Source organism: Anopheles maculipalpis, chromosome 2RL, assembly GCF_943734695.1.
Source record: "Anopheles maculipalpis chromosome 2RL, idAnoMacuDA_375_x, whole genome shotgun sequence".
Taxonomy (NCBI): domain Eukaryota; kingdom Metazoa; phylum Arthropoda; class Insecta; order Diptera; family Culicidae; genus Anopheles; species Anopheles maculipalpis.
In genome coordinates, this window is record NC_064871.1 from 60,578,031 (window position 1) to 60,590,606 (window position 12,576).

The window sequence follows — 12,576 nt, forward strand, 5'->3', positions numbered from 1 at the left end:
CATACAAGCATTGAAATGCATCAATAAAAAGAGCCAACGATAAGTTTTCGTTTTTCTTTCGCTTACATTGGGACTGGATCGGAACCGTAAACAGCTTTAATTTACAGTATGCATTTAATATTCGTCACTATCTTCCTCGTCTTGCGACATTTGTTTCTGGAAAAGTTCAGCATTCTGTAGTGTAGCTGTCTGCACACTGTACCATTGCTGCTGTTCGGCAGCAGCCTGTTCCTCCCGGGCCCTAGCAAATAATTCCTGTTGCTGTCGCAAAAGCTCCTCCTCGGGAATGCCAAGATTTTCGAGCCGAGTGCTCTGCCTCCTTCGTTTTGCTGCCACCTGCTTGCAGTCGTTCAAAACCGCTTCCGCCTCTTGCTTGTAATCTTTAAATCCCAGGCGATCGAGGGCTTCCAAGACGTGCTCGGCATTTATGGTTTTCTTGTTTCGCTGGTTGCACACTTCATTCGCCTCCGAGCTGATCAAATGTATGAACTCGGTGCAACAGTTCAATATTAGCTCTCGGCTTTCATTGGCCACACGAATCGATGGCACCTAAGAATGTTCGGACATGTGGTTGTGATTAAGTCAGCAGCCGCAATCAATTGCAATCACAATTGGATTCTTACCAGTTCCTTGATTATTTTGTTGATACTCGCGCGTGGCAAGGTTAGTTCATCGTCTTCTTGATTGGGCGGACAGAGTTCATCGTGTGGATCAGACATACTTTTATAGTTGTGTAAAGAAATTTGCTTCTGCTTTATTGCAGAAATAAATATAGTCAAACAAATGGACGTTAAAGTTGTGATCGCTATCCAAACGATGTTGGCAATGCTGAATGTATCGTTAATGTTTATGTTTGGTTTCTTTTCCCTAATCTACAAACGTCACAGCGTTTGACAGCTGGCGCGATGATTATTTTCGATGTTATTTTTTAAACCGTCCATGCATATCTACACTGCACACGAGCCTAGAAAACGCTATGCAATTCAATCATTCTATGTACACATACTTTTAAGCACCAAAGTGAGGACCAAAACCGTTCATCGTTTCATTAATAATTGCATTTTATCGAAAGGAAACATTTCTCAAACACCGATGAACACTGCTAACACCAATCAACATCGTACGTGCAACGGTTCTGTCAAATTGTCACTTCCGCTAGTGTACGCGAGGAGGCGCGACCTGTATCAAATTGAAAAAAAGCTCGTTCGGATTTGGAAAAGGTCCTCGAAAGCAAATGAAGTTCGTCTGTGCAGTCCCTATGCTTGTTCGTTGCAGGAGGGGGCGATAATTAGTTCTTCGCACATAGAAAAACATTATATGGGACATGCTTTGGACAGGCTTTGTATTTCTATCCGCTTCAGGACACAATTCCATCAATTGTGTTACGGAATCCGCATCAATTTCGAGTCCAAATTCGATCCAAAGACCATTCCGGTGGCTTTTTTAAGTGATGCGGTTTTTCACACATTTTCTCACCGGTTATTAGGCGAAGAAGATTTATGCTGAAACTCCCTCTGACATCGACTTCAAATGCGAAATCTATAGCTGAATTCAATCGACATCTAAAGCCGTTTCACTCCAACGTTAAATCTGCTCTCGATGGATATAGTTGAATTACGAATGTGCAGGAAATTTTGGACGGAACATGCTCTGCATCACTATCCACCCCTGGTCAGAGTCCACACCAATCAACAGTCGACAGCATCGCTAGGACCGCTTTAACGCTGTTTGTGCTTCCGACATACGAATATGTTAGAAAAGGAAAGAGTAAAGATATCAGAAGAGCACGTGGAGATAAGCGTACGCCAAAATTATGAAACAAAAATCATAAAGTCGATTTTTTACTTCACGCGCTGTCAAATCCGCCCAGTTTGCTGTCCCAAAAGCTATCCCAACCGACCTGATAAGCGCCTGGCAGCGGTCCGGGAAATGCATTACGGGATTCAAAGACATTCTTCGTAAGCAACACGACCCAGGGGCAGTTTTCTAAACCATTGCATGGTAATACTGGCAATCACATTATTATCACATTAGGCAATCACTTTAATTGGTTGATTGGCGTTAGGTGTTATAAAGAAGGTTAACGATCTACAGATACATTTAACATATCGCGGTTGGAGGAAGATTCGAAAAGGAATGTCGTGTGAGTAGAACAATGAAAATGCCCCAACAATAGCGAACTCAATCAATAGTATCGATAACTGTCCGCCTGATAATGTTTGATCCTGATGGATAGACTACACGGTCATTTGTAAAGATTTTGAAATCTGCGCTTATTGTTATTACAAATTCATTGCAAATACTAACACTATGTTAATCGACAGTATCATTTACACATATGATTAAACTTTTTCCAAATGTCCACAGTTTGGCCCAAACGGCAAGTTATCATGGTGAGAGTCAAAATGCAAAATAGCAAGCAACCACATATACATTACGTGCAATTACATATGAAAAGAAAATGACCAATAATTGCAATAATAAGATGAGAAATAAAATCAAAACTACATCTCCAGTGAGCGCACATACCCTTCAGAACACTACAGAACTGATGATGCACCGGACCAGGAAGACCAAAACATACCAATTCAATTCTAAACAATCTCTCTACAGCTGTTGCAAGAGATAGAGGGAGAGAGCGAGAGACAGAGAAAGCAACATATTTGCACGTGATGCAATAATAAGAAGACACCAAGCGCGAGGTTTTTTTTAAGTGAGCGAGAAATGTGAGCATTTACCGCTGCTTAAGAGTTCACTCGAGCCACCTTTAGGTAGGCAGGGGATACGAGACGGGCAGGCATTGAAACGAGTGCAAAAGCAAAAATAACAACAACACCAAAAAAAGCTCACAGGCAATCGCGCATGGAAAATGGGATAAACTGGACGTTGTGATTCGTGCATAAGGGACAGGGAACGGGAGGGACCAGCGTTAGGGTACACCGAGTAATCGAAGTTGAAAAGGAGCAGTACAAAAGGGTCGGTAGGGGGTTCAGGACAGGCAAGGCAGCAGGGAAGGAAATGGTAACTATCAGCGGTGTTGAGGCTAGCCCTCGAGAAAAAAACGAGAACAACTGTTTGGGTGTTATACGTGTGTGTGTGCGTGTTTTTGTTGCTGTTATTGTTATTTCACTGTGATCGGTAGAAACGGGCAAACGAAGCAGACGTTCGAGGTGGTAAGGAACGAGAGCGCAGTTGTTAAGGGCTTGAGGGGTTGCCAGCGAGCAGGTATAGCCGAGGCGTAGACGACGGCGAACAAATGAAAACGTTCACCGCTCCTCCTTTTCTCCCTCTGCTATCCCGTCACCAACCCAACCAAACCCAACCCAACCAAACCAAGCAAGCAACTCAACACAACAAGCATCGCAGTAGGTGAGTGTGTCTAATGGGAAGAGTGCGGACGGACGGACGGACGGACGGATGGGCGGTGGTACGTGTGTGTGTGTGCGCGCTTATGTGTGTAGAGCGGTAGCGACGTACGAAAACGATAGCTTGAGGTAAGCGAGGAAACGAGAGCGCTGCTCTCTCGCCATCCCTTTACACATACACTCGCCCGTACGCTCACCTCATCGACCCTTTTCAAATCTACAGCGAAGCGAGATCACTCCACGTGGAGTCGCTATGGCAGGCAAGATTACACCAGCCATGTGATGCCTCGACCAATGAAAATCCAGCATTCGTCGACTATTTATGAAAAGAAACCAATATTTTTTGCCTTTCCTTAGGGTTTGTCAAGTGGAAATGCAGAGTCGCAAATGAGTGTGGGGTGGTTGGTGGAGGCAAATAGAGGGGGGATTGAGGGTTAGTAAAAGCACCCCTCCTCGCGTGACCGCTCCCTGCCGCTTCTTCATATTTCACACAGACAGACCATTTTAGTCCCGCGTGCCCACAACCCCAATCAACCGCCAACGACATACACACACACACACACCGCCCCTTGCGTCACTCTGTCGACCCTTCCCCTATCATAGCACTTTCCTCTCGACCATGGCAAACCAATCATTCTAGATCTCGTGCTTATCCTCCCTTCTTCCTTCTTTCGCATTTCATTCTGCGCCATCTCCGCACACTGCGTCCTTGTACCCATACTCTGTTCCTTTTGCCTGAGCTCTTCTGACAAGCTTCTCACACCCCATACAGCGCCTTCTTCTCCTCCTCCGCCGTTTCACACACACACACACACCCTTGCTTTCCCGCCAACACCGTCAACCAACAACTGTGCACACATTTCAGTCGTTGTCGCTTTGTGCGTTGCGCTTCCCCCTGCCCAATAATTTCGTCGCTTCTTTCATTCCTTCGAAAGTGCTTCACCTCATCACCCACCCTCTCCCTTTCCTCCTACTTTGCTTATTTCCACTCTCCCTCCCCCCTCCTCTCCTTCACACCCAATCATCCTTCCGATACCACATAGCACAAACCCAAAAACCTCATTCCTTGCGGGGGCTCTCCGTTGGGGTTTTTCGAGCGAAAATATATTTCTGCTTCTGGCTCCGGTACCCCGGTCCACCAGTATCCATCCCATCCGCCCTTACCTTTCAAACTCTTCCTTTTCACACTCTTTCCCCATGGTAACGCAGCGATGCTTACTGACGTGCGTGATGTTGCTGCTGCTGCTGCTGGTGTGTGGTTGTTTCTTTTTCTGTGTTTTGTGTGTGTTTTTTTCTTTTGGTTCGATTTTGGTCGGTGTTTTTACTTGCTCTGGTTTGATGGAGCACAGGCTTGGATCAGGTACTGGCATGGGAAAGTAGGGGTGGGCCGTTTCGGAATCGAATCGTTCGGTGCGTGTGATTGTGCCGCCTGTGTATATTGACATTATTAAAGCGTAGCGTCAAGCCGACCGACCGAACGGGCGGCAAATCAAGGCGGGCGGGCCTACTTGCTCTTTCGGTATCTTTTCGCCATCGCCAATGATGACATCTCAAAAGAAGATAAGCACGGAAGCAGAGGGGACAAGCATCTGCGAAAGGGAGAGGATGAAAACAGTGGGTAGGAGGATTTGTTTGAATATATAAAAAAATCGATTTGAGAAAAGCAATTTCATCTATTGGGGGAAAAAATACCGAAACTTGAAGTATAGTTTCAAGTATTTTGTAAAGCAAACATATTTCCTTCAAAAAGGCACCACGCATGAGAAATAGTGTAAGTGTTCGATTTATATCTTTTTGTCACCTTTAATTCCTCAAGTGTCAGGTGACTGTGGGATCAGGTGCAAAGTGATCTAAAGCTCGTACAAAGAGCAAATATGTGGTACTTCGTTACAGTTTACAGTATTTTTAATAATTGTTACCTTCGGTTTTCCTTTTGTCCTTGGAATTTACAAACTAGCAATGACCCTCATCTTGCCATCCTCGTACAAGCTTCATGATTCTATACATTTAGCTTCTGTTCTTCATAAATCATGTCAATTGTAATGACATCGAACTTACTGAGCGATTAAAAACTTCCCTAGTTCGATTTGAACTAGTGAAGCTAATGTTTCGCCAAGAAAGAAAAAAGTGCTTATTTTGCACCGTAAAGGGTAGCGAAAGCCTTGTTAACTTGAAAGTTACTGACCTCACCCAATGACTTCCTCTCAACTCCAACTCACTCTTTGATGTATAACGACCTTGTATTAATTCTATGTCAAGTGATGTTGAAGTACTGTGGCACTTCACTCAAACTGCTCGATTTTTCCACTTGATTAGTATTCGAGAACATTCCACTTCTGCATCTCCTCTGCTAATCAGTTGCTTTGAACTATCGCAGTGGAAGTCATCAAGTTCTCCCTGGATATTTAAATCTTCCCATGTCCTCGAGGAAAGCTTGAAAATTTTTAATGTTCTAAGTCATCTCTAGATATCGTTTAATTTTTTTTCACATACACTTTCTTGCTTGCCATCTTATCACACTCAAAGAAATCTTTGAGCCTCGAATGCTTAGAAGGATGTTCATTGAACGCATTTTCCTTTTTGTAAACCGTTATCACGTTAAAACTTTGAGCAATGTCACTATTTAATTTAAAAAATGTGAAAAAAAGAAATTCCACCACTGCTTTTTAATGGAAGAAATGTGACCCACACACGAACCCGAACAGAGGCCCTTTTTGAGGTAAATGCTAATTCGTACTACAATTAGTTCGAATTTAGCAGTTAATATGTAGTATAGTTAATATGCAGTAAAATTATATTTTGCCAAAAACAAGTGTATATTTCCTTAGGTAGGAGATATCTTTACTAACCCATCTGTTAAACTTGTATTTTAAAAACCCTCTTTGCCTATAACTGTCAAAAGTAAATTTATTACTAACAACACTTTTTTAATTTAATTTCCTGAAGGACGGTCCGTAATTCTCAAGTTTCAAAGTTATTTTTCATTTTGTTATAAAGTCGGCACGTTGCCGTATTGTCAATTTCCAAAATTGTAAATCAGCTCTGCGATTATGTTTTTTAATTTTTATTTAGAGTCCAGGTTGTTTGGTAAGTTTATAAAGATTTAGACTCATTAGAATCCTTGTCGTTCCTCTTCTATTCTTGCGTAAAAACCTTGAATGGTCGTGTTTATTATTTTTACCTTGTTTTAATGGATTGGCAAGGGGCCAAAAACTCTACTCAGCTACCGAACTGCCACCATTGAGATAGCATTTATATTTTATTTAGGACCACCCAATAACCTTAACGACCCAATAGAATCAATCTCATCTCTAACGAAAAAAAAACTACTTAAAAAATACGTATCCACTTTAAAAAAAAAATCTATTTATTCTAACTAAGTCTGAATTGAACTGTGCAAGACTCCACAAACATATTAATTTCATAAAAATAATTTTCTGGTTCAACGTCTTACAATGTCTTTAATTTTCGAGAAACGTAAGGATAACTTTGGTGACATGACTGGCTGGCTTGTCGGCTTATAGAGACTTTCTTTTTTTAACAACATTCGTCTCTTCAGTGGAAGCATGGTATGACACCGGAGCGACACAATTCGATTTATGACGGCTATTCGATTCGATTTCTGTACACTTAGTTCTAACATAATATCAAAAGCTGTGGAACAACTCACATTGCTTATAGCATATTTAGCCTATTGTTACTATTGTTACTATTAGCCTATAGTACTGCCCACTTTGGAGTATTTATATTGTGTATTGTTTACGTAAATGTATCGAAAGCAATCATATCGTTGCATAGTAAAGCCAATGCAACTTGGATTATATTTGTTCAAACCCGTCAGAATATTGCTGGCTTGGCGACCATTCCATATGTAAATCTCATTTTGTTTGTGAAATGAGGAAGCTTATACTGAATTCCATTTAACTAAAAACACCTAATAAATGCTAGACACATGTAACGATGTTCAAACGTATGTAAGCTAACGGTGTGCCGCACTGCGAATGGATGGTGAACGAAGCACAGCCGGCTGCACAAATTTCCTACAAACAACGACCGCATGTACATCGGCCATGGTACACAATCGCAGTTTTGCCACATGTATGCAGTGAAGTTGATAATAAAATATAATTTTCTCTACAAACAACCCAAACTCCCCACCCCATAAGCCTTCTCCCGATCACACCACTTCGTCCACAAAAGAGAAACTGTCCATGCCTGTCGTGCCCCTGTGGTAATACCGCACCAAGTCACCATTTCTCCTACTGGCAGCGCGTAAAGAAATGACTGATTGTTAGGCAAACAGTAACTTCCACACTCTTTCGAGGCCTCATCACGAGGCCAAAATGTGTGTTTGTGGATGTGTTTGCTTACGGCATGGTATTAAAAAAAAAATACATGTTTACTCTACAAACTAAACAGGGCCGCGCACACGCAAGGGTGTGTAAACATTCCACGATAGTGGGGACATGTTTGTTCGACGTTTTGTCGACAGACGGAGTTTACTTTAGATGTTCTATCGAATACTAGTTGCTAGTGTTAGTGCCAAAAAGGAACAACAGTTTTGTTCTTTACGTTCCGTACCGTTCTTCATTCATTTGCGATTTATTCCTTTTACCGTCATCGTTAAATATTGCAGTGTAACAACTGCAAAACATCTACTTTGTCAGTGAGGTGAAGTAAGCAGTATGGCACCGCCACCAACAGGCACTTTAAAACCCAGCACCAACCAGTACATACGGCCACGGCCAGGATAGGTTGTGAAAGTAAATTATTTGTTTTACTATTTCTTGCTTGCTACGCCACACCAGCACCATCCTTTTCCTCCGCACCAATTTGAAGCCAACCATATTATTGTCAACCATCAAACATCGGTCAACATAATTCCGCCCGTCATTTGTTTGTCTACACATGTTTACCCAACCGTTTTCCGTGTGCCGTGCCGTGGCGTACTCACGGGGTAAATCAAACACACTTGATCGGCGCGGTCAAAGATAACAACGCTCTCCCTTCACCGCACTCCGATGATGGGATGGGTGATGGGTGGTGATATTTGAGCGAGAATTAGTGCTCCTCTTGGACGCCGGAAAAACTGCGCCGCTTGCAGGGTGTGTGCACAGTTTACTAGCAACTGGACTAAAGCCACTTGCGAACCAATTCTCTAAGCGGAGATGGTTCAAAATATTCTTAAAGTGTGCCAAAAAACATTTCCGTCCTAAAGGACTTTATGTTGTGAAGAAAACAATGGGACATAATTATCTGTGCCATTTCCTACACCTCTTTACCGTTCACATTGTTGCACCCTGCATGATAAAGATCGACCAACACCAACCAGGATGTGTGGTTCACACTCGCGCCGCGCCAGGTCTGAGAAGTGAACGGTAGCGGTGGTTCCAACAGACAGACAACCGCTCGGAAGTAGTACACTTGAATTTTCATTCTGTTCAAATCAGTGTTACGCATCGTAGGTAACACTTGTTCACGCTTGTTGGCCCTAATCATGACACCATCCGACGCCCACTAGTAGTCAGCGGGAGCCATTACACTGTATATTACCACATCCCCACTTTCGACGCACGCACACACACACACACACACCGCAGCAGACTGATGTCTTTAATTGCTCGTGTTTAATTAATGATTGTAACGTGACCATCCTTCTGGCGTGGCTGGCGACGGTACACACACGCGGCGGAAGAGGCAGGTTATGCGCGTATGTAAGACAGACAGACCCCTCCCCCCCCCCACCCCCTAGCCGTCTTCTCAGTACGCGCTGCCTCATTCTCCCTTCCCCGCTGCACCATGGCTGTACAGTAATGAGCACTGGTGTAAAACGAAGCTGTACCGATAACCGGTACACACAGCTCAGCAGCAGATACAGCCGTCCACACAACAAAAGACCTTCTGCTACCTTGTGCAGGCAGTGCACGGGGTGGTGGCTGATCGTTGATTAGATCGACGATGTTCGAGCTTGTGTTGTTCGATCGTAAAGAAATATACGATGTACCACGACGATGCTGCAGGGAACTACAGAGAACTGTTCGAAATATGAGGCGGTTTTTTTTTCTTTTTCGTATCGTTGTCGTTGTATTTTATGTTTTATGTTTGGAAACTCAAACGGAACTACGGAAACCTTAATGGCGAATCGATTGCTCGACTCTAAAGACGACTCTATTGGTCTACCGCTAGACAATTATGATGCTTTTTTCACGCATCTCTCAATACACCTGTCTACTAACTACTCACAACAAATCGGTCGCTTATTGTAAGAAATAGTCATACTACCGTGTCCGAAAAGAAAGGTGACATTGGATGTCAAATTTCGCGGGCCAAAAGAATCCCATTGTTTTTATTTTTCGTTTGTCAATATGTATGTTTTTGACAGTTCTGCACATGTTTCAAGTCACAACATCAACCCGGCTAGGAGTGACAATTTGTTTTCGGAGCTGCGCCAAGTGTTTTTGTCCATATTAACCATGTCCAAGATTGTGGAGCAGCGCGCATGTATCTAATTTTGTTTGAGCAATGAAATAAACGCTGCATAAACATTGCGGATGTTACAAAAGCCTTTGGAGAAAAATCTATGTCGGAGAAGAATCTACGACTATCCGGGGAGATCATCCACCTCGACCGATGACGCCCACGTCCTCCAAATCAAGGATTTGGTCGGCCGCTTCGGGAACACGCTTCAAGGAGTGAGCGAAGAGATGAAAGAGGTGCATTGCATCGGAAGGGGATTACTTCGAATGTGATGACCTTCATTGGGCATAATAAAAAAAAAACATTTAAGAAAAAAAAAGAAAAGTCACTTTATTTTTAGGGCACAGTAGTATGTCTTAAGCTAATCTTAACCATGCTCCCAGCTAACTGCCAACCGATCGAACAGCTGTATCGTTGAAAATATTTTTGGAGAATGCTTAGAGGGCATTTTTAACTGGATTCAAATCAGCCTATGAGTTTCAAACCTACCCTCAAGGTACCTGTGAAAACCTTGTACACAAGAACATTTGTTGCAAAGTGTTAACAATGGCGTCAATGTAAGTTCTTCCAGCCAGTTAACATCCAACTCAGTCGGTCTCGATTGAGTCGGGTTCCAATAACTCAAACGATGGCTTTTGCTTCAACAATCCACTCACTACCGGATGGAACCAAGTTTAATTTTAGTACGGTAGAAAATCGATCTGAAGATCGAGGAGGAATTGTGCGTGATGTGTCCTTACTGTTTTCAAATGTTTGTTTAATGATCGCGTGATCAATGCTCGAACTAGACCGATGATACTGCCATAATAATGCAATTCTAAGAGGGTATAAAATAACATAAAATTTCCGTACATATTTCGTAAAGTTTCCTTCGATTTATAAATTAAATCATAATGTATCGGAAAAAGTGTATGAAAAATGAAATATTCACTACCACCCCTTCGATACATTCTTGAAGTTAATTTACTTACGCGGAACGTGGAATGTCGAAACTTTATTAAGAAATATACAATATTTTCTTTTCTTTGCTAGTATCAATGGGCACAACATTGTATCCAGAATTCTGCAATATTTATGCATTACAGAAGAAAAGGACACAAAAAAAACAAACCTCATAAAGTGTTCTCACTACACTTGTACACTTCTTTGGAAAGTTGAGCACCCTAGGCTGGGCCTGCTTGGGTGGGTGCACGTTGAATTTGATTTTGTTCTGACGAGAGCGAACAGCCAAGTGGGAAATCTTGTATGAATTATGCAAAACTTGAAACCCTCTTAAGGCCACTTTACCAACACGCTCCCCGTTTTGCTTCGATTGCGTTCACAACCTCGCACAAATAGAAATGGAACAAAATCGTTCGTTAATTTTTTCTTCGTTTTTTTGCTGGGCGACGGTTGCAAGGATTTTGCCGTTTCTGTAGTTTGGTTTGGTACATCCTCGAGCTCGGGTACTGACTGTCTGTGGGGAAGTGTGCGTGAAATGTTTTCCTTCCGCAGTGCGATGGTATGCGTTGTACGCTCGCTTCGCAGCGAATGATATAGTGGTGTTTGTGCAGGCTGCGTTCACTCACACATTCACGTACGGCAGCAGCAAACCAACGGCACAATAATGGCGGGCAAACGGCCAACGGGGTGTGTGTGTTTAATGCTGTTATTATCTAGCCTGCAGTTTACGTGCCGGCTGGCTGTTCAAATTTCCATGGAATTGCGAGAAAGAGAGAACTTACTTTATTTTCCCTTTTTTGGCAATAGAAGTAATAGTAGTAGTAGAAGTAGTAGTAGTAGTAGTAGCAGTAGCAATACTATATCCCACCCAAGCACAGCAAGCAAAGTTTTAGAACTTCTCAAGCAAAAACCTTTTTTTGTGTTTTAGTTCCTTCTGCATAACTTGATCTACCGTACCGCGGGCCCTTATGGGTTCTTGTACTCTGAAACGATGTTCCTGGTTGAGATCTGTTTCACAAAACGAGACGAAATGTAGAGAAGAGCAAAAAGAAAAATAAATAAAACGACCTCAACAGCGCTCTTCTGCAAATGGGAACCATTTTCAATTCCCGGCGGTCGTGGCCCGGCGGAAGGAAGCACAAGAAGAAAAGGCACGAGAATGCAAAGACTCTTCGAGGAGGGCGAGGTGTGTGTGAGTGTGTATGCTTGCCATAAAAAAGCTCAACATTGCTGCTTCCTTGGCATCTTTTCCTCCCGGTTGCTTCTTTTTCTTTACCACTTTACCAAATAACTGCCCGTTGTCGGTAGGAAGAGGAAAGAGAGGGGGGGGGAGAAAGAAAGAGAGTGTGTGTGTGTGCGGGGTAAGGGACCTAAACCAAACCCAAACCCCAAGCTGTCCCGCTATCGAGAGACCAACACGACCAACGATAATAGCAGCAACAACAGCAGCACCACCAGCAGCCAGCAAAACAGAGTAAAGCGAAGAAAAAAAAACACGGGAAACACGTTGGCGACGAAGCGATGGTGATGACGATCTTCCAACCGTTTCCAAGAACCCCGCTCACAGCACGTTCGTCCTTGCTCGTAAACCTCTCTCTTTGTGTACGCTTCTTTTTTGTTGCTTTTTGCTCCGCCGCCTAGCCCACCACCGGCATCTTCTCGCTCTCGTTCTCTCTCTCTCTCTCTCGCATCCATGCGCTTTTCGCTGTAGCTCTGCTTGTTCGACTTGTGTATGTCAAGGCATAGCGTAAAGATAGAAAAGGAAAGGGGAAGAGAAGAAGGAAAAAGCAAG

At 43.1% G+C, this 12,576-nt stretch overlaps 3 protein-coding genes across 3 annotated transcripts in view; 1 reads left to right on the forward strand and 2 right to left on the reverse strand.

Annotated features, from left to right (window-relative positions):
• Positions 1 to 12,576, forward strand: part of LOC126559576 (COP9 signalosome complex subunit 9) — a 194,968-nt gene that overhangs the window by 140,522 nt on the left and 41,870 nt on the right. The gene's annotated exons all lie outside the window — the stretch shown is intronic.
• Positions 1 to 12,576, reverse strand: part of LOC126558181 (uncharacterized) — a 407,024-nt gene that overhangs the window by 108,483 nt on the left and 285,965 nt on the right. The window lies entirely within an intron of this gene.
• On the reverse strand, positions 115 to 774 carry LOC126559218 (protein Dr1). Its single transcript, XM_050215344.1, has 2 exons — positions 624 to 774; positions 115 to 549 (listed from the first exon to the last, which is right to left on the reverse strand). Exons 1-2 carry the CDS (start codon positions 717 to 719, stop codon positions 115 to 117), a joined length of 531 nt encoding a protein of 176 aa, XP_050071301.1. The 5' UTR covers positions 720 to 774.